This window comes from Meleagris gallopavo, chromosome 2 (assembly GCF_905368555.1).
Source record: "Meleagris gallopavo chromosome 2, MGAL_WU_HG_1.1, whole genome shotgun sequence".
Lineage (NCBI taxonomy): Eukaryota > Metazoa > Chordata > Aves > Galliformes > Phasianidae > Meleagris > Meleagris gallopavo.
Window position 1 is genome coordinate 76,617,203 of NC_139405.1, and position 23,009 is coordinate 76,640,211.

Consider the following 23,009-nt stretch of genomic DNA (forward strand, 5'->3'; position numbering starts at 1 on the left):
GCAGCCCGCCCTCCTCCGCCGGGCGCCGCCAGCGCTTCTCGTCCGCCGCCCAGCAGGGGGCGCCGCTCCGCACGCTACGTGAAGGCGCGGAGCCCGCCGCTCACACGCCGACGTGTGCCACAGTAGTGATGGCCGCTGGAGACGGCTCTCCCTCCCCTATCCTACTCACGCTCCCCCGTCACGTGTCCGCCAGACGTAACTCAGAGGCGGGTCACGTGGTCCATCCCGGGGCGGGCGCTACGGTGGCCGGGAGGGTTTCCTTGGCAACTGCGGCCACGCGCGAGCGAGCTAGAGGCCTGGACCGAGGCCGGCGTTTGAACACCGTCCCACAGACCAACCTCAGGAGCGCTCGTCGGGCCGCGGAGCCGGAGGAGCAGAAATCCGAGCCCTCTCCCTTGGCAGTCGCGGATCCCAGCAAGGAGCGTTTCGTGTTCCGTCATTGCTAAGCCTCCTCTTTTAAGGGTATGACTGCAAAGGGTGATGGCTGTGTGTGTTCGTCTTTTTGAAAAGCGAGGATCTATTCTGTTAGCTTTTCGGGGGAAGCAGTTTTAAGGTAAATGTAATTGCAGATGTACCAGAAGAATGAATTTATTTTTCTGGCTCGGCTAGAATTAAGTACTCCCCGTTTGTTGAAGCAGTTGGGGTAGCCAGCACCTAAACTGCTAAAGCATCTCGTATCTGCAGCATCCTTGGATGGAAAGATATAAAAGATTATGTGCGTCCTCAGAGGTAACGTCCTTAATCTCCTTACTGTGTGTTCAGAGATGTTTCCAGGTGCTTATGTAAGGATACCTGCTTTAATTCGAAGCACAGGCAGTCTGCTCTAACTTGTCTTGCTCAAACTATTGGGTGATGTTTTTTCTTACCTCTCAGAGGCAAAGCATCGAGTGTTCTGGAGATGGAGAAGGAGTGAAAGCAGGAAGCATTTCTCACAGTCACCTGTCAAAGTAACTTTACCAGGTAGGTAACAGCCCTGCGTACTGAGGAGCTTGGTGCTGGGAGAAGTTTTGTTCCATGCTAAAACCATTTCTGCAGATGTTGAGCCCTTTTAGGTTTGCGTAGCTCTTCACAGCCTTGGAGGTGCTGAAGTAGTTTAATGCTGCCATGCATACACATCTTAGAAGGGAGCCATGAATGTTGAGCAGTGTGATGTGCAGAAGCTTTGTGGCATGTTGAGTGTTGGGCATATTTTATACCTGAGAAATCAACAAAGACTTTTGGCAAAGTGCTGTGGGCAACTGCTATGGGCTTTCTGTGTCAGGACACATCAAACTGAATAACATCTTCCAGTCTTGAGGACTTTCATCTATTTCTGAGTCCCAGGCACGGCAGAGATTATGAAACAAAACTTATAATGCCACTTGTCTCTAACTCTGAAAGAAAAGAAATCGTAAGAATAAATTAAAAGCCCTTAAAAAATGGGTAGGAATTATTACTGCAGTACTGCTTGATCATTGATAAAACTCTTAATTGTGAGTATTAAAAGAGCTATTTTTGAAGAATAAATGTAAAGGCAATGAAGATACATTTTGTTTATCCTTCAAAATTTAAATGCTGAATATATTGTTTATGAAGTTAATATTTTGTTTATAGAAAATCTGGGTAACTTGTGTGTTTGGCTTGGGAGGGATAAGTTTGGCAGTTTTCTGGAAGTTTTTCTGCTTATAGTTCTGTTAAAGTAGCAAATTGCTTGGCTTCGTGTCATTTTAGAATGCTTTTAATTAACTCTATTCTTATTTTAAGTCTTAGTATTGAAAGACAGTTGTTTAGAAGCTAACATCCAGTTGCAGATCATGGCTCATCAGTGTTCAAAAGAAGAATTAGATAAGCAGTTTGAAGAGTTTCTGAAAGAGGTATGTTTCAGAACAAAGTCACATCTACTTTCCTCATTAAAACACAGAAGAAAAATTGGGTGTGGAAGAGTATGAGATAGAATGCATGGCTTTGCTTCTATCATATCATGCACACAGCTGCCTAATGGGTGGCTTTTGGCAGCATCATAGTTAAATGTAATTCATCCTAATTTAGATTGAAATCAAGAAAATGGTTTTGTATTTAAATACGAGCATTTTGTCACTGCTAGGTTGAACCTTCAGAAAGAGCCCTTTGTTCTTGGTTTTGCTTCGTTTTGTGTGTCTGTGTTATTTTGTAGTGGAGTCTTCAAATTGATATTTAATTGAAAATAGAGGTAATGAGATCAAAATACTTTTCTCTATGTAGTTGCAAGGGGTGTTTTAAGATGTCCTTATTTTTCTGAGTAATTCTGATTTCATTGCATTTAAAAATTCTTATTTCACTAGTAAGAAAATACATTGTCGGGATTGGGAAATTTTTATTTGAACTTTTGAATTGCTTACAGTGCTCTGAGTACAGGAAAAATCATGCAGATCTGTGGGTTATGACTTAAGCTCAGAATTATCAGACGTGGTCAAAATTTCCTGACTTGGTATATTTCTTCATTGGATGTGGCTTTGTAATTTTAGTGTTCGCTCTCTGATCTATCAGGTACACAGTGCAGTAAGGTATAGAAGCCACATGCATAAGGCCTTTGCTGAATGAAATTACAGTATGTAAGCATAGCTAATGGTTACTTTGCTGAATGAAATTACAGTATGTAAGCATAGCTAATGGTTACCATTCTTGCAGACTACTCTTGAGATTTCTGTTATCTGTTAGGAACGTTTGGATTTTGTGTTGAGGGACATGGTTTAGTGAGTACTGTTGGTGATAGGTGAATGGTTGGACTGGATGATCTTGTAGATCTTTTCCAACCTTGCTGATTCTGTGATTCTGTTATCAGTAATAAATGCTTGAAGTTTTTTTTGATGCAGAGGCTATGCCACAATTTAATTACTTATGAAAAATGTAGGTAGTAGCTTCTATAAAAATAGCACTTCGTACTGTGCAGTAGAGAACTGTAATAACAGTAGACTTCTTTTTCATGAATATTTTATCTTCCCTACATAAGACACTTCTTCTGCCTTGACTGTGCCACTAGTGAGGTACTTTTCTAATTACGATATAAATGTAACTTAATTGAGCAATACTAAATTGAGAGTATGTATGTCATCTGAATATTAAGATTCACAAATAAAGATATATTTTGGCCTTTAATATGATTGATAGAACATTATTGAATTTGCTGGAATTATTATTGTAAAGAAAAAAAGGAAAGGAAAGTAGACTTTGGACATTCATCTAAAATGCTTTACTATTGCTGTGAAGTTGCTTTGAGGAAAAGAGATTTATTCTTTTGTTTTATTTACTTTGCCTATCTGACAAAAGTCTGCATGTGATCACTCCTTGCGTTTCATTCCTCATTTGATACGCTCTTCTTGCTCTTTAGTTATTGCTCAGATAGAGAATTCTTGAGTTAGGATAACTCAGTACAGCTATTGCGATTTAATTTTTTTCCCCTAAATGGCATCCAGCACTTAGGAAAAGCATGTAATTTTTAGCAACTTGTATGTATTTTTTAGCATTTCAAACCAATGCTATTTATGAAGTGTGTACTCTCATTCCAGTCATTGCAAGTATGTATTGGTTTTTGTTTCACTCGCTACATACAGACCCAAATAATGATGACTTTATCTACACTGTTACTTTAGGTACCTGTATCTTCCACTGTATCCTTCCCTTTTCTTTTTTTAGCTTTTATTAAAAGCAAGCAGCCTTTTATTGTTAGAAAAATAAGAAACTGGTATGGTCTGTTATCTGGAATGTATGGCTGTGTAGGTGACATTTGTAGTTGAATATATTAAGTGGAGGAAGAAGCAAAAACTGTTTCTTAGTAGTTGGTAGAAGATTTGTTTAAGCAAATTTTTCAGGGAAGAGAGGCAGCAGGGTATTTTTCTCCTATTAAAAAACTCTTGCTCTTAATGGAACTATTGTTTGGGAAGGATTTGAGATGAAAATACATGTTTGATATGGAAACAAAGTCAAAAGAAAGACCAGGTACATTAGGATGATGCAGGTCTAGTAGGAGGATTAAACTGAAGAAACCTTATGGTGTATGCACTGAAAGTCAGAAACTAGCAGTGAGGTGGATTTTCTAGGCTTTTTTTCATTACACAAAAGGAAACAAAAGTCTGTAACAGCAATTGTTGCAAGCAGAACTATCCCTTTAATGATTCCTCTGCCAGGTCACAGTTATTCCAAAATACTTTCTAGAGCAGCATGTTTCATCCATAACTCTTCCTCCTTCATTGTCTCTGTAGCTGTGATCCTCCCACTGCCTTCCACCAGCTTTAGTGTACTTACCCTACTGTCACTTTCATTTTCCTTATGTATGTCATGGTTTCATGATTTTTCATTATCGGTATTCCACATCATAACATCATGCAATGCACTGGGGGTTTGACTGCTGATGCTCAAGTTCCGGGTGCCTGTCCAGAGGAGAAGAGCAGCTACGTTTCCCCAGGGGGCTTTGCGGTCAACGAGGAGATATAACTCCCGGCAAGGTCACCTGATGCTCTCTTCTCTGCCTGCGCTGCTTCGCTTGCGCTTCTCTGCCTGCGCTGCTTCGCTTGCGCTTCTCTGCCTGCGCTTCTCGCCTGCGCTTCTCTGCCTGCGCTTCTCATCTCAGCGTTGTGGTAAGGCCGATCCACTATCAATTTCACATTCTCTCTCTTTATAAAATTCTGTTGCCACTGTTTTCAATTATTTCGGGGTCCCTTATTTTCCTTTTTTTCCGGGGGCGCGGATCCGCGGATCCCTCCGCCCTTCTAGTCACGGAACCGGGCCGAACCAGCCCGTAAACCGTTGACATTCTTGGTGGAGAATGCGGGCAACAGTTGCTTTTTAGCTTTTTGAACAAATCTCTCTCTCCGCTCTCAGACAGCTTCATTGGGAAAGTTTATCTGTTTCACCAGTACTGTCTGAAAGCGTGACCTTGAAAAGTCCAGGCGGACGGCCAATACTCTAGGATATTTGTAAACTTTGAGCCTTGCTATCTTGTTTCTGTAAAAGAAAAAAAAAAAGAGAAAAAAATGCTTTCTCTACTGAAACTGCCTTTTAAGGGGCTGCATGCCACTGTCTCTTCTTTCTTAATGCTAAAAACATACTGGGCCTTAATTAAGTTCACCACTTTGCTCTATGGAGCAATAGGTATATATAGCCAATTGAAAACATGGATGGAAATAACTATGTGGCATCTGCATATTATGTGGCATACCATTCCAGAGGGAGCTGCTAATTTTACAGGGTTGGGGATTTTTAAGCAGGTTTCCAGCCTCTCCTTTGAATTCTTTATGCGGATTTTCAATGCTCACCTGATCACGTTATTAATCTCCGTGAATGTACTGCTCACCATTTCACTTATTATTAGTATTTATTATATTTTGAGGAAGTCTGCCCCAAAACCAGTAAATACTGAGTGGCAGGGAATGTGGAGAGGCCTGGGTGAGACTTTAGAGAGATGGAAATCTTCGGTGTCATGGAACTTTACTCCAGAACACCTGAAAGACCCTGAAAATTTAAACAGATATTTGAGACAGGAATGTCGCGGCTCGGGAAGATCTGAGGAGGCCCAAATTATTTGGGGCCTGGCTAATGCTTACCGGGCCTTATTCAATACTATCCTGGAGAGGGAGAGAGTTTGTGAAATTGAAAAGGAGAGTCTCAGGGAAACAGTGCAAAATGAGCGAGAGAGTATCCTGGTCGAGAGAAACAGCCTCCAATCTGAGAGAGATGCCCTCCGAATTGAGAGAGACTCCCTGCAATCCAAACTCAACAGTCTTCAATCTCAACAAGACACCCTCCAATCTGAGCTAGATACTCTCATAATCGAACGAGACAGGCTCCGAGCTGAACTGGAGGATGAGAGCATTGGAACTGACCAACCTGATCAACTACAGGAAGCACCACAATTGATGTCACTTGCCCCTGTAAGAGGACGGAAAATGAAACGAATCTCGACTCAGTTAGAAGAGAAGAAAGAAGAGGAGAGAGGTCCAGAGGAGTGGCTCCAAGATCCACAAGAAGCACCCCTAAGTCCAGGGGAGGGGCCCTCAGTAAGACCACGGTCACCGGCGCCAATGAGGGCAACAAGAAGTCCCGAAAGAGTAAGAGGTGAGCAAGATATCGTTACTATTGTTGATCGATCTCTGAAAATGAATGAAATTCGAAGTCTGAGAAAAGACTTTTCACGTCACCCAAATGAGCCTATTGCCACTTGGTTACTTCGATGTTGGGACAATGGGGCCAACAGTGTGTGGCTGGATAGTAGAGAAGCTCGCCAACTGGGTGGCGTTGCTAGGGACTCAGCCATTGACAGAGGTATTAGTACATGCCAGAACCAGGCCTTTACCCTCTGGAAGCGGATGTTGTTAGCTGTAAAAGAAAGATACCCCTTCAAAGATGATCTGATGCCTGAGAAAAAGAAATGGGCTGATATGGAAGAAGGCATCTGTTATTTAAGAGAATATGCTGTGGTGGAAATGCTACATAGCCCCGATTTCATTCCTGACGAGCCAGACCAAGAGCATGATCCCGAGAGAGTCAGGTGTACACCAAACATGTGGCGTACATTCACAAAGACCGCACCAGAAAGGTACGCCAGCACATTTGCAGCAATGTATGGCAGAGGGGAAAGAAGACCCCTTATAAGTGAATTGGTTAATAAACTTCAAGACTTTGAGTTACATTTAAGCCCTCTGCGAGCTTGTGTTTCAGCCATTACAAAGGTAGCTGAAAAGCTGGACAGAATGGAAAACAAACAAGAAGATATAATAGACAAACTATCAACCGTGCCTGAAGCTGATAAATCCATGGAGGTAACGGATACATCAAATGGGGACCAGAATCCCCAAAACAGCCTATTGGAGGGGCTGATCAACTTGATTTCCTCCCAGCCGGTAGCATCTAATGTCTCAGCTATCAAAAGAAGACGTTCTCCTGCTCGAGCAAGTGACAACAGTAAGACCACATCACGTTTTGCCTTGTGGCATTACCTACGTGACCATGGAGAAGATATGAAGGAGTGGCATAAACAACCTACTCCTGTACTTCAAGCACGGGTAAGAGAGTTACAAGACAAATCAACCACCAAGGTGAACTTCTCTAAAAAGGTGATTGCTCCAGTTGCTGCAGACAGTGAAGGTAACAAATAGAGGGGCCCTGCCCCCAGCCAGGGGGGGGAAAGGGATAATAGAGTTTATTGGACTGTGTGGATTAGATGGCCTGGCACATCAGAATCACGAAAATATAAGGCCCTGGTGGATACTGGTGCACAGTGCACTCTAATGCCCTCGAGTCACCAAGGGACAAAATCAATTTATATTCATGGGGTGACTGGAGGTTCCCAAGAGCTGACTATGTTGGAGGCCGAAATCAGCCTCACTGGTAAAGACTGGCAAAAGCACCCTATTGTGACTGGCCCAGGGGCTCCATGCATACTTGGTATTGATTACCTCAGAAGGGGATATTTTAAGGATCCCAAAGGGTATCGATGGGCCTTTGGAATAGCTGCTGTAGACACAGAAGGTGTTAAGCAGTTGTCTATTTTGCCTGGCCTGTCAGAAGATCCATCTGCCGTGGGGTTGCTACGAGTGAAAGAGCAACAAGTACCGATTGCTACAAAAACGGTGCACAGACGGCAGTACCGCACCAACAGGGATTCCTTGCTCCCCATTCAGAAGCTGATTCACCAACTAGAGAATCAGGGAGTGATTAGCAAGACTCACTCACCTTTTAACAGCCCCATATGGCCAGTGCGTAAAGCCAGTGGAGAATGGAGGCTGACGGTGGACTACCGTGGCCTGAATGAAGTCACACCCCCATTGAGTGCTGCTGTGCCAGATATGTTAGAACTCCAATATGAATTGGAGTCAAAGGCAGCCAAATGGTACGCCACCATTGATATTGCTAACGCCTTTTTCTCCATTCCTTTGACCAAAGAATCTAGGCCACAGTTTGCTTTCACCTGGAGGGGCATTCAGTATACCTGGAATCGTTTGCCCCAGGGGTGGAAACATAGCCCAACCATTTGCCATGGGTTGATCCAAGCTGCACTGGAACAGGGAGGTGCTCCTGAGCACTTACAGTATATTGATGACATCATCGTGTGGGGCAACACAGCAAAGGAAGTTTTTGAAAAAGGAGAGCAAAATAACCATCAGGTAGACAGAGCTGCCAGAATTGAGGTGGCCCAAACAGATCTGGACTGGCAGAACAAGGGTGAATTATTTCTAGCCCGATGGGCCCATGAGACCTCAGGCCATCAAGGGAGAGATGCGACATATAAGTGGGCTAGAGACCGAGGGGTGGATTTAACTATGGATGCTATTGCGCAAATCATTCACGACTGTGACACGTGTGCCACAATTAAACAAGCCAAGAGAATGAAACCTCTCTGGGAGGAAGGGCGATGGCAAAAGTACAAATATGGGGAGGCATGGCAGGTTGATTATATCACCTTGCCACGATCTCGTAATGGTAAGCGTTATGTGCTCACCATGGTGGAGGCAACAACTGGGTGGCTTGAAACCTATGCAGTACCCCACGCTACCGCCCGAAATACCATACTAGGTCTTGAGACACAAGTCCTGTGGCGACATGGTACCCCAGAAAGAATTGAGTCAGATAATGGGACTCATTTTAAAAATTCTCTTGTAGGTACCTGGGCTAAAGGTCATGGTATTGAGTGGATTTACCATATTCCCTACCATGCACCGGCCTCAGGTAAGATTGAACGATACAATGGGTTGTTAAAAACTATGCTGAAAGCAATGGGAGGCGGTACATTTAAGCACTGGGAGAAGCATTTGGCAGAAGCCACCTGGTTAGTCAATACCAGAGGATCTATCAATCGTAGTGGTCCAACCCAGTCCAGCTCCCTACATACCGTAGAGGGAGATAAAGTCCCTGTTGTACATGTAAAGAATATGTTGGGAAAGGCAGTTTGGGTTATTCCAGCCTCTGAGAAGGACAAACCTCTTCGTGGAACTGTTTTTGCCCAGGGACCTGGGTCCACTTGGTGGGTGATGCAGGAAAACGGGGATGTTCAATGTGTACCGCAAGGGAACTTGATGTTGAGGGAGTGCAGTCAGTAATTCCTAGTGCGTGTGTTTATATTTTGTTTGTATATATTAAGCATGATGTAGTGATGTGGAATAAGGGGTGGAATGTCATGGTTTCATGATTTTTCATTATCGGTATTCCACATCATAACATCATGCAATGCACTGGGGGTTTGACTGCTGATGCTCAAGTTCCGGGTGCCTGTCCAGAGGAGAAGAGCAGCTACGTTTCCCCAGGGGGCTTTGCGGTCAACGAGGAGATATAACTCCCGGCAAGGTCACCTGATGCTCTCTTCTCTGCCTGCGCTGCTTCGCTTGCGCTTCTCTGCCTGCGCTGCTTCGCTTGCGCTTCTCTGCCTGCGCTGCTTCGCTTGCGCTTCTCTGCCTGCGCTGCTTCGCTTGCGCTTCTCTGCCTGCGCTTCTCGCCTGCGCTTCTCTGCCTGCGCTTCTCATCTCAGCGTTGTGGTAAGGCCGATCCACTATCAATTTCACATTCTCTCTCTTTATAAAATTCTGTTGCCACTGTTTTCAATTATTTCGGGGTCCCTTATTTTCCTTTTTTTCCGGGGGCGCGGATCCGCGGATCCCTCCGCCCTTCTAGTCACGGAACCGGGCCGAACCAGCCCGTAAACCGTTGACAATGTATCATCTGTCATTTTGATATAGCTGGTGAGTGTGCTGATCGTTGGTTTTGAAGTTTCCTTAAGATGTGCTATGCAAGTTCTTTCTCATGCACAGTGCTTCTATTATTTGCTTTTTTTGATAATAGAGTCTCTGTAGTATAGCTCTCCTTACTGTAACTTCACTTCTGAGAGGGTTCAGCACCACTGTTATTACCTTACGTGAAAATTCTGCTTTCAAACAGAATGCTGACGTATTTCATAGAATCATAGAATGGCCTGGGTTGAAAAGGACCACAGTGATCATCCAGTTTCAACCCTCCTGCTATGTGCAGAGTCACCAATCACCAGAGCAGGCTGCCCAGAGCCACATCCAGCCTGGCCTTGAATGCCTCCAGGGATGGGGCATCCACAGCCTCCTTGGGCAACCTGTTCCAGTGCGTCACCACCCTCCTAATATCTATCTTAGGTTAGATGTTAGGAGGAAGTGAAAAACTTCCTCCTAATATCTAACCTAAACCTCCCTTGTCTCAGTTTAAAACCCTTGTCCTATCACTATCCACCCTCATAAACAATTATTAATGACACAAGCAATGCACAGATAGGGGAAAAAAATAAACACCTATTATCTGCTTCTAGACTTCTGGGCTGGCTTTTATCCCACATAGTATGTGGTAACAGCTGAGATAGAAGGCTATCACAGGAAAGGCTGTATTGCCTTAATTGGGAAATCTGTCAAATTATACTCAGAAGAGTAATATTTGACATTTAACCATGTTTTTAATTTTTTATTAAAAGGTCAAATATATTAAAATACCATAATTTGGAGCAGACTCGAAACAAGGCTTTTTCATGAAATAGTTAGGACAACTGGTCTTAGGTTCTGGATCCAATTCTGCCTTTGCTTGTCTACTTTCTTAAGTTTCTTCTTGTCTGTAGGAGGTGGTAAGGTCCATTTTTTTTGCCCTACAGTTGTTCCAGCTCTTGAAACTGACTCATTCTGCTTTTAGTTTAGTTTAGATTAAACAGCTGATTTCTTTTATTCTTCCGGTTGACTATTTTCCTGAAAGGCTGAGAGGTTCTTTTGTACGGGAGAGAAAATAAGGATTATCTGTGCCTCTTGCTGATTCTTGAAAATCCATTACTGGTCCGAAGATTTGATTATTATTTTTTTAGCTTTAATTTTCCTTTTGGAAAATAAATGTGTAAGTTTCACTGTTAAGACTATTGACATGTTGAAAAAACTGTAGCATGTTTGTGTCAGCTTTTCTTTTCCCAGCTGCTGCAGCTTTACTGTCTGCAGTTGACAATATGGCCGGACACAGAAAATTTCCGGAACTTGAGAGCAACAGCTGGGAGTTTCAGTTACTTTAGTTACAATACTCCAAGGATCACCAGCATCACTGAAGTTCTGACTGCAGAGTAGACGATACGGTTAGCTGTAAAAGAAACAGCAGGTGACAACAAAGCTTGCATCAAACACCTGTTGGTACTTGAGGCCGGCAAGAGGCAGCCAAACCTTTGGGGACAACAGCACAGCTACTTATGTAGTGACTAGTATAAGGAAGTTGTTATTTATAGGATATTTATTAAAAATGTAAGACATTTTTGTTCTGTGTCACTGAGCCAACATAAAGAAATTGCTGTTCTACATCCTGTTCTACGGCAGTTTCATAATTTACAAAAATTCTGTTTCATTACATTGCAACTTGTGGAGCACTAAGATTTTGTTTCTGAGGCTTGGTCAGGCATTTTGTTTCTTACAGTGAAACTGAAAATGTTTTTGGTCAGAGGCATTAGTCAGATTGTGGTTGTTTATTTTTTCTCTTTTTTCTCTTACACAGTGCCTTTGGAGGATTGATGTTTGATTTATTGATGTTCCTGTGAGGTGCATACACACTGAGCCCTTAGATACAGAGTAATTTTGCAGTAATGTTTTTTATACAACAGGAGTCAGTGGTCTACAGAAGATTACTTTCCTAAAATAACCTATTTCACTTTACGTACTAAGCATGTGCAGTCCTGTTGCTTTAGAATTGTCTGTGCTCTCACATTTCCTTATTTGTGACTATTAGAAAAGTAAAGCTCTTGAAATTTTGCCCTAAGATGCGTTTCATATGTGAATTCTTTGTGGCTTTTGGTGACTTTGTCTACTGCGTTCTCTAGGACATTTTAGGACAATTGATTTTGAAAATGACGACTAAAAACCTAGGCTGAAAATAAGCAGTATGTCACACCCCTTAACCTTATGCTCACTGAATTTAAGACTGTGACACAAAAGGCTGCAGTGTGCTAGAGTAATTCTTTTAATCTTTGGAGCTGCTAGTGCGGGTAGAGAGAGAAAGCAGGATTCTGCCAAGGAAGGGAAAAGACTGGAAGTGTCAGGCTTCCTGTGTAGCTTAAGGTTTATTTTCTGCACAGATATATTTTATATTGGATGTCTGGACTGCTAACTGGGGTACTGCCATAGACCACAGAGAGCTTTATTAAGGAAGAGGACCAGAGATTTTTTTATTATTATTATTAATTTTCTTAAAGTTGTATCATATCAGAAAAGTGTTGTTGTCTTATGAAGCATATTTTCTTCTTCTTACTCTTTTGCAATTTAAATTTTTAGGATATTGGTTTTTTTGTTGTTTTCTTTTTTTCCTCTTCACTGAAGTCAGCCATCATTTGGAATCAATATAGATAATTGAAAAATGCATGCAAAAGCTTAATAGCAATCAGTTTGGAATAGCTCTGGCATTTCTATTAATTTCCAGGAAAAGAAAGCACAAAGTGCAGTTCTGAAATTCAATTTGCAGGGAGCTGGGAAGTTGCTTGTGAAAGTTCACTTTTAGAATATTAATAATGCTCATGTAAAAAGCCTGGCTAAGCAAAGTGGGTTTTACTCTACCGTATCTTTTTTTTCCCCATGCTTTTTATTTAATATTTAGGGATGTAGGCAGGATTTTGCCTGCTTGTTGTATATTGAACTAACATACGAATACAGTTCATTGGAACATACACTCTACTAAGCAGTTAACTTTTAAGACTTGCAGATTCTGGCATTGAACTTACTGTATTAAATGCAGTATTCATACACATAAATATGATTATTGTCTTTTTACTCATTTTTTTAGGCATATGCAAAAAAGGCAGATAGTAGAGAGTAAAGACAGCTAGACTCTGACGTTGAAGAACAGTGTGGCTAAAATACAGTTAAATAGTGAGAAAATGTAAAAACTGTCTTTAATCTTGTATGCAATTGACTCAGTCTCTTTCAGACGATTCACCTGGAAATTCAGAAAAGAAGTCCAGCATTCTTGAGACACTGGGAGAGCTCAGGAAAAAAGAAACAAAGCAAAAGGATGCAGTGCCGTGGTGGCTATGTGAGGAAGATTTGGATGATGGTGGTAAATAACATAGTTCTGTAGTTTTTTGGCCACAGGGGGTCGGGCTAGTTCTTTCTTTTCACAATGGAGTCGTTATTTGGAACACTGTGCTGCAAATGATAAAACTCAAATGTAATCACATCTTTCTTCAAAAAGAGATCATATTCCAACTGTAAGAAAGCTTTCTGCTGGTTTTGTTTTTTTTTTTCTTGAAGCTTTCAAGTTACTGAAACTTGTAAGGAGTAAATAGAGTATACTAATTAGAAAATATAGCTTAGAATTTCAAGAATCCAATGGAAATTTGTGGATTTCTTTTGTAACCAACCTGTTCCTCATAAAGATGGAATAACAACAGCAGCTGTTTAAAACACATATTGCTGTCAGTACTCAGCATTTCCCTTGCCATAAACCACAGCTTAAGGGAAAAAAGGCTGTGACAACATGGCTGCTGGTTCAGTATTTACTTGATCATGCAGTTATAGAAGAAAATATTGTTTGCAGTCTTTCTACCTCTAGGTTTGCATTCCATCATTTTTTTCCTCTTTGGTAATAAACTACGTGAATACAGAGTTTCCACAGTGTGATTGCATCTTGTTATTGTAATAATTAGTGGCTTCTTGTTTTCATGATTTGAATAACTTGCAACTGGAGCTTAACAGTCCCAGAAATCATGTTTTCATACGACGAGGTTAAGGTATCACTGAAAGTCTTCTAATTTTAAGTAGAGCTCTGTCCTGTTAGCATTGCTGTAACTCAGAGACAAATCTTAGTCAGAAATTGTGTCATCTAGGCATAGCTTTAATAGATGTTATCTAGAATCTACGTATCTCTGGCTTTTAAGATACTGCTGGAGAACTCCAGTGGATATGAGAGAGCTCCTGTCAGGCAGTGCAAGGGAGTTATGGTGGTTATGAGGTAGGATTTTTTTACTCCTTTTCAGAGAAACTGAAGGTCAGAGTGTTCTTGCTGGCCAGAGTAGAAGTAAGAGGTTAGAATGACCTTATTTCTCTTCTTTTTATAAATGAAAATTTTCAGAGGTGTCTAGAAGTTAGCATTCTTCCATCTTTTCTGAGATGCTTGAGGCAGCCCACAAAGCACTCTGATGTTTCTCCAGTTATTTCTATCAGAAATACTGGAATAGGTACTCTAAGGGCAGAGTAATTAGACATTTTGGAGGACAGTTCTTGTACAGTTTAAGTGTAACTACAAAGCAGCATAAGTAGTTATGTGATAATGTCAAGTTGTTCCTGTCCAAACCAACTCAATTGGTTTTATTTTTTAAGCCAAGGATATCTTAGAGGCCCTGTAATTTAACTAGAGGTACTAGAATGGAAGCATGCCTGATCTGCACTTTGTTAACATATAAAACATACAGTTCTGGCAAACTTTCTAAGGTTTCTTTAAAACAAGCTTCTCCTTCAACATGAAAATATTTAAAGAGAAATCTACCCAGTTTTCTAACTATGGAATCCATTTACCTGCAGAAGAAGCAGGCATGTTCATATTCATGTTTTTCTTGAGGGGCTGGCTTATTTTTTCAGAGGGAGTCATAAGTAACCTGTGTATAATGGGTTTTGATTCAGATGTCCAATGTGTCTTGGCTGTTGGACTTAATAAAACTGAGATTACTTATGAGTGTAAGGCAAATATGGTAGATCTCTGCACTGAACTCTCCTCTGAACACTGTCTTTGCCAGCCTGATAGTTTTTATTTTATCTGCACATCTGTCCTCCTCCTGGGTATTGATATCTGCATTTGTGGGTCGTGTATATTAAGCCATGTGCCACCTAGTACTTCAGAATTTTAAAACAGAGCGGCCTTCAGGTTTTCCTAGAAAACCTTTTTGGTGCTCCTTTCCAAAAGAGAATATATCTCTGTGGCATAAATAAACATAGCTCCCAATTGTGTCATCTCATGGGGAGAGGGCTATGTTTGTCACACTAAGCACTCACAAATAGTACCAGCTGCATTAACCTGTGGTAGACTGTGAACTGCACAGCAGAGAAGTAGCCTGCACTATAAGAGATGCCATTTTATGCGACTTAAAGTTTGGCTGCAACGGAGTTCACTTTGCAGAGGTCATTTGGGCACTTTCACTATAAGCTCAGTTTTTCTCTGCAGTCATAAAAGTAGACAGCTTGTATGTGGCTAAAGTTGAGAGTGATAAATTCCCCTACATAAAGGGCTGATTTCTGTGTGTGTACACACTACAAGCTATTTTATGATTTTCATTTGTGTAGATAATTTTTGCAGAGGTTTGAATTGACAGATTGTGTTGCTGCAAGGAATTCAGTGTGGATAGACATCTAGAACTGCTTCTTTTTGTTTTTTTCTGTCTCTGAATACTGTGTGTGTGTGTCTACTGAATTCTGTGAATTGCATGCTTTTAATGCTTTGTCAGTTTTTTCTCAGTCTAATATTCTTTAGCAGTTGAATGTTGTGCAGTGTGTTGCTCAGGTATATGGATAGTGGATTAGTTATTAGGCACAGCAGCATTGCAACATAAGTTATGCAAGGGCTGAACTGAGAAGAAGATGATCTAGTTTTATAGCTTTTTGTAGGGTTACTAAATGCGCTCTAAATACCAAAATAATTGTCCCACTGAAGCAATAATATTGCTGTGGTGATAACAAGTAAGGACATAAGCTGGATATAAATTCTGAATAGTGTAAAATTGGCATTCTTCAAAACTTTTCAAATCCTTGTGTATTCTTGCAGGCTTGAACCTCCGCATTGGTTTGCAGATAAGACTCTTACGTTACCTGGCAGCCTGTTAATAAATATTATTCTCAAAGTGTTTTGTTATCCTGAATCAAATTTAATGTATGAATCTCTCCTTCACTGCAGTGTAGCATTACAAATACGTGAGCTAGCTCCATATGAGCTCATGTTGTTGGGTTACAACATGGAGAGATACTGTGTTGTTAATAAGGTACAAAGCCTGGCTAACCAGCTTGAATGATGCACCAAGGTTGTCTCTATTTTGGGGTTTTCATTTTCTCCTACTTCCTGCTACTTTTTTTCTGCTACTTTAGTACCTATACTGTGCATTCCAGAAAGATGTAGTACAAGTGACTGGAGGACTAAATATACTATGTATTTATTTGTTATCTGGCTGATTTTTCCAAGGCACATATTGCAGAAATGCTGGAAAATAAGTAGAAATTTACACTAATCACCTGTTTTCACTTAGTTTTGTAGTTCGATAGTAACCTGAGTAAACTACTTCTGTTGATTTAGCTAAGTGGAATAAAATACATTTTCAAATAACTCTGCTTATTATCCTAGACACGTTTGAAGTCTGTTCTTCAGTTCTAGGCTGAAATGTATAAATTATGATTCAGGATACTGTCTTCCATATTTGAGAAGTTAAAGACCTTCCTCTAGCTACTGTAATGTCTATTTGCTTTTGTCATTTAAACGATAAAGATAAATTGGATAATCAGAACTCCTGTCCTGTCTTAACGCTTGCCTGTCTCTTCTTGCTGTTTGTCTCACTTTTCAAGATTTCCAAACAAGATTTGTTAAACTGAGAAATGAGAAGGAAAGGATGGAGATCCATGATGTAGTAGTGGAGAATAGTGAACAAAAGATTCCTCGTTCAGATTTCCAGTCTGGTATTTTATTAAATATGCTTTGTTCAGTTAATTTAATATCAGCCTTATATTACTAGTGCTTTTCCCGTAGCAAATCCTTTGCAGAATTTTTGGCCGTAGTTTTCTCATGATAGCAAGCTGCCACTTAATTTATTTGTCATTTCCTGAATAAACCAGTAAGTGTGTGAAGTTCTGCTTTACTGTTGCTGCATCGTACATCACTATCAGTAGTGATGTAGGCAGACAGACAGTGTTGAATATAAGGAAATGAAGGAAAGTAACTGAGAGTCTTAACTAAGATCGGTATTGTTAGTAAATAGAAAATATCTTCTCTGTGTTTCGTATTGGAGGAATATTAATATTCACTGTTCTGTTTCTTTAAGCTGAAAGACTCCAATCTGCATAAGTATTATATGCACTTTCTATTGATATGGTTATTTTCCTCCTGCTGAGCAGCGGGTTGTTCTGTGCGTGGTGCCCTGAAGTGGAAACAGTACAGTTGGTGTCTTAATGACAAATTCAATTTTTTTAATTTGCAGGATTATTTTAATTGATGTATTATCACATTCAACCTGTTATGTTAAGTAACTATCTTTATGCTATCTGAGGAGAAACTCCAAAGAATAATTAAGAATTATAATTGTTGCTCTGTGAAATACTTATGTGTAAAGTACAGTAGCAATTAGTGTGATGTATAAGGTTAAATACAGCTTTGGTGTTGAATTCAAGAAGATTCAATAATACTCTGGAGAACCATGACAAAGAAATATTTGGCACTTGATCTGTAGATGATGTTTGTGACTGTAGCTTATAGAACGTTTTCCTTATGTTACCTTTCTAGAGCGTATGTCTTGTTTTCCTAAGTCTCCTTTGCACAAAATATGTATAAAGCATCTCGGTCTGGGAGATAAACACAAAAATTGACTCTATGCCTTGAATTAGGCTTAATATTTGAAATATGAGCCGTAGAAGGAGTTTGGCACTTATTTCAAATTACTGCTTTGGAAGGCCTTGGGTTTTTTCATTGCTTCCAACATACTACGTGCTGTCAGCCCTTCTGGTTTCTCAGTTGATATGAGAGAATATGAAGCTAGAGAAGTGATGCCTCACAGTGGACATCAATCATGGGAATAAATAACCTAGGTGTTGTATCAGGAAGTGTTTTTCTACATTTTTTTATATGTTGACTTTTGCCATGCATCTACCAGATGCTCACCAACTTCATTTAGTCATCTTATCTGTTTCTGATTTGTGCTAGCTTCTGGTCAGAAAAACAATGTGATCTTTGAGGTCCCTTCCAACCCAGGCCATTCTACATGGTTCATATCTTCCCACAATCCTGTTTCTAGACAACAGAAGTACTTGGCTACATTCTGCAGGCAGCCTCTGCTCTCTTTTGTGTCAAGATAACTGTATTAAGAGTTATTTCTGTTAATTCTGGAACTAAGAACTTTCTCTGAATTGTCCAGTTTATAAGCTTACTCCCACCAAGTACTTATCCAAGAAATTTTGGGTAAGTCAGTCTCATACTGTGCACCTTGCTAGTCTAAGATGTATGAAGTGTAGAGTGTGACTGTCATCTAAGTTTCATGAGAAAGCAGAGTTTTCAACATTGGTATTGATATGTAAAAAATGATTACTGGTGATGTGAATGGAAGGCATTTGATTTTAGTGGCTAAGCAAGTTCTCCAATGGGTTTAAGCAGGCAAGTGCAGTTTTTTAGCAGCCTGAGTAAAGGGAGCAAGAATTCACATCTTATCTACCTAAGTTTTTCTGCTTTTCTTTTAACCGATCTAGATGCTTTCCTTTAAGATTTGTAGTACAATACAACTTGTGCTGTTGAAATAGTTGTGTTGATTTTTTTTGTTTTCAAGTAATGTACATATTGAACTCCTAGAACACTCTATTTGAATGCAAAGTATGTATGGAAAAAGAACTAATTAGCAATTTGTTGTTTTTTTGCTTACTTTGTTTAAAGAGTAGAATATACTTGTAGTCTCAGAATAGATAAGTATTTTTATATAGCTACAAAATTGTAGATAATTCAATCTACAAAAAACTGAGTTCTGTTACTTTTTCAGAATAGCAATTTGAATTCTCACACTTTATGTTTCTGTATTCCCTGTCCGTTGTGCATTAAAACTCATAAATGGCTTAAAAGTAGTTGCCCCTAAACCTTCTTCCAGTGTGTCTCGGAGCAAGGCTTTGTCTAAATTCAAAATGCTGGAAAAATTTCATAACAACAAGAAAGATTCGTATTTAAACAAAGAAGAAGGAGGCCTCACTTCTGATGGTTCTGACAGTCCTAAGGGTAACAAATTTATTGTGTTTTATGTGATATTAAAAAGTTTAAAATGCTCAATTCTGTAAGTCCTGCTCAGCTTAAGAATTAAAAGTTAGATTTTAAATGTACATTTATTGTTATATATAAGGTTTGTGTGTTTGGTATTTATGTTCTTACATTTTCCTTTGTAAATGTAATAGAAAAAAGTGCAACTTGAAATAGAAACTAAGTGCAACTTAGGTTTTTATCTTAATTGACTCTAGGGAGCAGGAATTTAAAGAATACCACATATTATAAGTGTGACTAAATAGTGCAAGAATTGAAAGCACAAGTATATGGGTAGTGATATGAAACTGCTGCTCCAAAATGTGATTTTCACAAGGGTAAACAAATACAAACAGCTCAAAATGGCTGTGAAAAAATAGACTTTGAAATCCAACTAAGTTGATATTTTTTCCAAATTTGGTAGATTTCTCAGAGTTCCAGTTGCGTAGGGCTAGTAAAAGATGTGCTTCTCTTCAGTAGCAACAGTCGAATGTATCCCTATGTAATATGGCACACGTGTCTGGGAGTTGGCTGAGTTACAGAATTCAGTGGCTGTAAAACAGTATTTCATTTTCAGATAATAATGGAAAGTGCTTTTCCACCAAAAAGTTCGGATCTGGTTTGAACTAGAAAAATACTTCAATGTATTAGCTTACAGAAGCTAATAATTAAATTATATATATATATTATATATATATTATATATATTATATATATATATATATTATATATATATTATATATTATAAATATAATTAAAAGAGTGGTGCAAGTCTGTTGGTTCACTGAGTTTAAGACAGCTAAAATAAAACTAAGGAAAATGCTTTTCTTTAAAATTTTGTTCCATTTGTAAAGTTTTTGGGTGTGTAATTGAAGAATATTCCTGTCTCTCTTCATGTAAATCTTATGTAGAAGATCTGTGACAGCTTATCTTTGCCTCTGCTAACATACTCTCTTTGAAATATAGGGTCTTGGAGATCTGGTGAGATTGCAGCTAGTGTGAAGCTGTGTAAAACAACTTGTGAGCTGCCTGAAAACAGACTCCCATTTGCTTGATAACTAGAATAAAGCACCATATGGGTAGATGGCATGGGTTGCTCCTAAAGTATTGCCTCCTATTTGTCTCCATGAAAACTACGATGAAGAGCGCAACAATAGAGTTAGGGTAGTATTGTAAGGTCGTGGTTGGACTTGATCTTTAAGGTCTTTTCCAACCTGAGCAATTCTATGATTCTATCATACTGTTTGATAGAGCAAATTCTCAGCTACTAACACTATTTTTCAATAGCTATTGAAACTAACTATTGCATAGTTAGCTATGCATTTTTACCAACAATGAACAAGAGCCTGCATGCTGCGCTCATCAGAATTTGCACCCAAGGAGGTGACCTGCTGTTGCCACTGCTGAAACACATCACCAACCACCTCACTGTGTTCACAGACACTGTTTGGTCTCCATAAACATTCAGCAAGTGTCGATGAATCTCAGCAGATACTGTATTATCCACACGGAGGAATTCAGTGATGCACCTTTGCTACATCTGCACTTCCATGCTAGGCACCATTTTATGAGACTGCCCCTCTGCTGCCATCTGTCAGACAGCAACAAAATGTAGCAGAGTATTAGTGGGAAGGTTCAGCCTCACTGTCATATACCACCAACATCCACCTCTGTCATCATGGGCCAACATCAAAAGTTAGGAGATATAACTTTAAGAGCAGCCCTTGTACTTTAAATTACTGCATTTGGCTATCGGAGGTGGACTGTCTGTGCTTTGATCTTCTGTACAACACCTTGAATTTTCCATTTTATCATCTTCAGTGTAGTAGCAAGATGTCTTTCATTTAGATGAATATGGCATTTCTTTGAATAATTTAGTTGTACAAGCGCAGAGTGATTAACTTAGAATTGAAGCACTTGATCAGCACGTGGAAGAATTGTGTAGTGGTCTTGATCTGAAGTTATTGATGTATGCATCTCCTTTTTTGTTTTGCTGACTGGGGATTCACGTTGGAAAAGACAGATACGGTTTCTGCTCCTTTCTGTGAGAGCTGTGAAGTCATCTCATAAAATACATGAGCAGCTTTTCTTCCTACATCCTAAGAGAATCTCTTTAAGAATTTAAGCCTATAAGTGTGTGTTTTAGGGTCAAGCAGAAGAAACTTGATATGGCTTATTTAACTAGTAATTTACTGCAATATTTAGCATTTAGTTTTCTATAAAGAACTAGATACTCCTAAACCTTCTCCTGTGAAGAAAGGTTGAGGGAACTGGGGTTATTTAGCTTAGAGAAGAGAAGGATCCAGGGAGACCTCATTGTGGCCTTCCAGTACTTGAAGGGAGCATATAAACAGGAGGGGGAACAGCTGTTTACGAGGGTGGATAGTGATAGGACAAGGGGGAATGGTTTTAAACTGAGACAGGGAGGTTTAGGTTAGATATTAGGAGGAAGTTTTTCACACTGAGGGTGGTGACACACTGGAACAGGCTGCCCAAGGAGGCTGTGGATGCCCCATCCCTGGAGGCATTCAAGGCCAGGCTGGATGTGGCTCTGGGCAGCCTGCTCCAGTGGTTGGTGACCCTGCACATATAGCAGGAGGGTTGAAACTAGATGATCATTGTGGTCCTTTTCAACCCAGGCCATTCTATGATTCTATGAAATACGTCAGCATTCTGTTTGAAAGCAGAATTTTCACGTAAGGTAATAACAGTGGTGCTGAACCCTCTCAGAAGTGAAGTTACAGTAAGGAGAGCAACTGCATGTTGCAGTTGCAAAAGTGTGCAGAATGGAAGAACTGTGTATTGGTCAGTGAACTCTAAAAAACTGTTTTGTTTTTTTTCTTCTAGAACATTTGCTTTGCAACAAATGTATCTCATAAAGCAATGGCTGCAATTTTTCGAAGTCTGACACTTTCACTGGGATAGTAGATGAAAGAAAATTAATAGACTTTTAATAGAGCAATGATAGCTTCTGGGTTTTTTTTACCCAGAATAAATATTAACAGTTCTCCATGAGTACTGTTAATCAGTTTTTACAGTTGTTTATCCTGTGTATACAATAGACTGATAAACTAATTAAATATGGTTTATGTATAATAGAAACTGAAGCTAGATGAACGTGACCTGTGAGCATCTTTGTAGCTGTAACAAGATCCCAAATAAAAAAAAATAAAAAAAGCAATTCTGGAAGATGACTGAAGTGTCATACAGACAGCTTTTAGATGATAGTCAGAAACTTTGCAACTTTTCTTTTAGAAATCCTTGAAGCCAGCGAAAGCATTGTCAAGAAGGCTTTGCAGCTTTCAGGGGAGTCTGATGAGAACATGCATCCAGAAAAGATGCAGCTTCAGAAGAGTAATGGAGTCGCTTTCTCATTAAGTAGAGACAGCCTGGAAACAAATGGTGAGAACTGAGAGTGCAACTGTTTCATGTTAGTTAGGTCTAAATCTAAGTTATTATTATGAACAATTTCCTCTATTTTATTGCAAGTTGGGATCCTTCATTTCTCTCTGCAGCATCTTATGAAGACTCCTTAAACTAGTTTGTGATAATTTGATACTGGTAAGCTTTTAAGAGTCTGTCTGTAGTTAACTGTTGTTATTCTGTGTTTTCACATTTAGATTCCTTTGTAGCTTCTGTTCCTAATCAAAGTAATACAGGAGTTGGATTGGATACCTTAGAAGAACAAGAGGAAAAAGAGATCTTTTTTGCTAAACTTGAACAAGAAGCTTCCTCACCTATTGATTATTCAAGATTAAATAAAGAGCTGAATTCCAGCGATTCTGTAATGTTAGCGCCATTTGTACGGTAATTGGGAGGGAAGAAAAGTTGTAGACTGTGTTGTGGGCATGTGTGACTTGGGTATCTGAGTACGATGACCACTGAGATTCTGTGGGACAAGATCCTGTGTGGGTTTCTTTGGGTGTAGGTAGTGGTTTTTGTTTTTGAATACAAGGATAGAAGTGATCTCAATAAATAAGAGAAAGAAGTAAGGCATGGCTTGGAGATGGATGAAGGTATACATCTTCAGTACAGCTCAATAGTTATAAGTTGATTTAACCTTCGTAGTACTAA

At 39.8% G+C, this 23,009-nt stretch overlaps 1 protein-coding gene across 10 annotated transcripts in view; it reads left to right on the top strand.

The window, feature by feature from the left end:
* Positions 1-233: 233 nt before the first annotated feature.
* Positions 234-23,009, top strand: part of CEP162 (centrosomal protein 162) — a 49,733-nt gene continuing 26,957 nt past the window's right edge. For 2 of the 10 annotated variants that reach the window (XM_010707658.4, XM_085217687.1), the window contains exons 1-6: positions 234-462; positions 874-960; positions 1,744-1,853; positions 12,894-13,032; positions 22,191-22,337; positions 22,556-22,742. In XM_010707658.4, coding sequence (XP_010705960.3) covers positions 1,794-1,853; positions 12,894-13,032; positions 22,191-22,337; positions 22,556-22,742 — 533 coding nt within the window. In that variant the 5' untranslated portion in view covers positions 234-462; positions 874-960; positions 1,744-1,793. Of the gene's footprint in view, positions 463-873; positions 961-1,743; positions 1,854-9,306; positions 9,687-12,893; positions 13,033-16,517; positions 16,629-22,190; positions 22,338-22,555; positions 22,743-23,009 lie in introns of those variants that run through there. The other 8 variants (XM_085217688.1, XM_085217689.1, XM_085217695.1 and 5 more) reach the window with 7 other exon arrangements.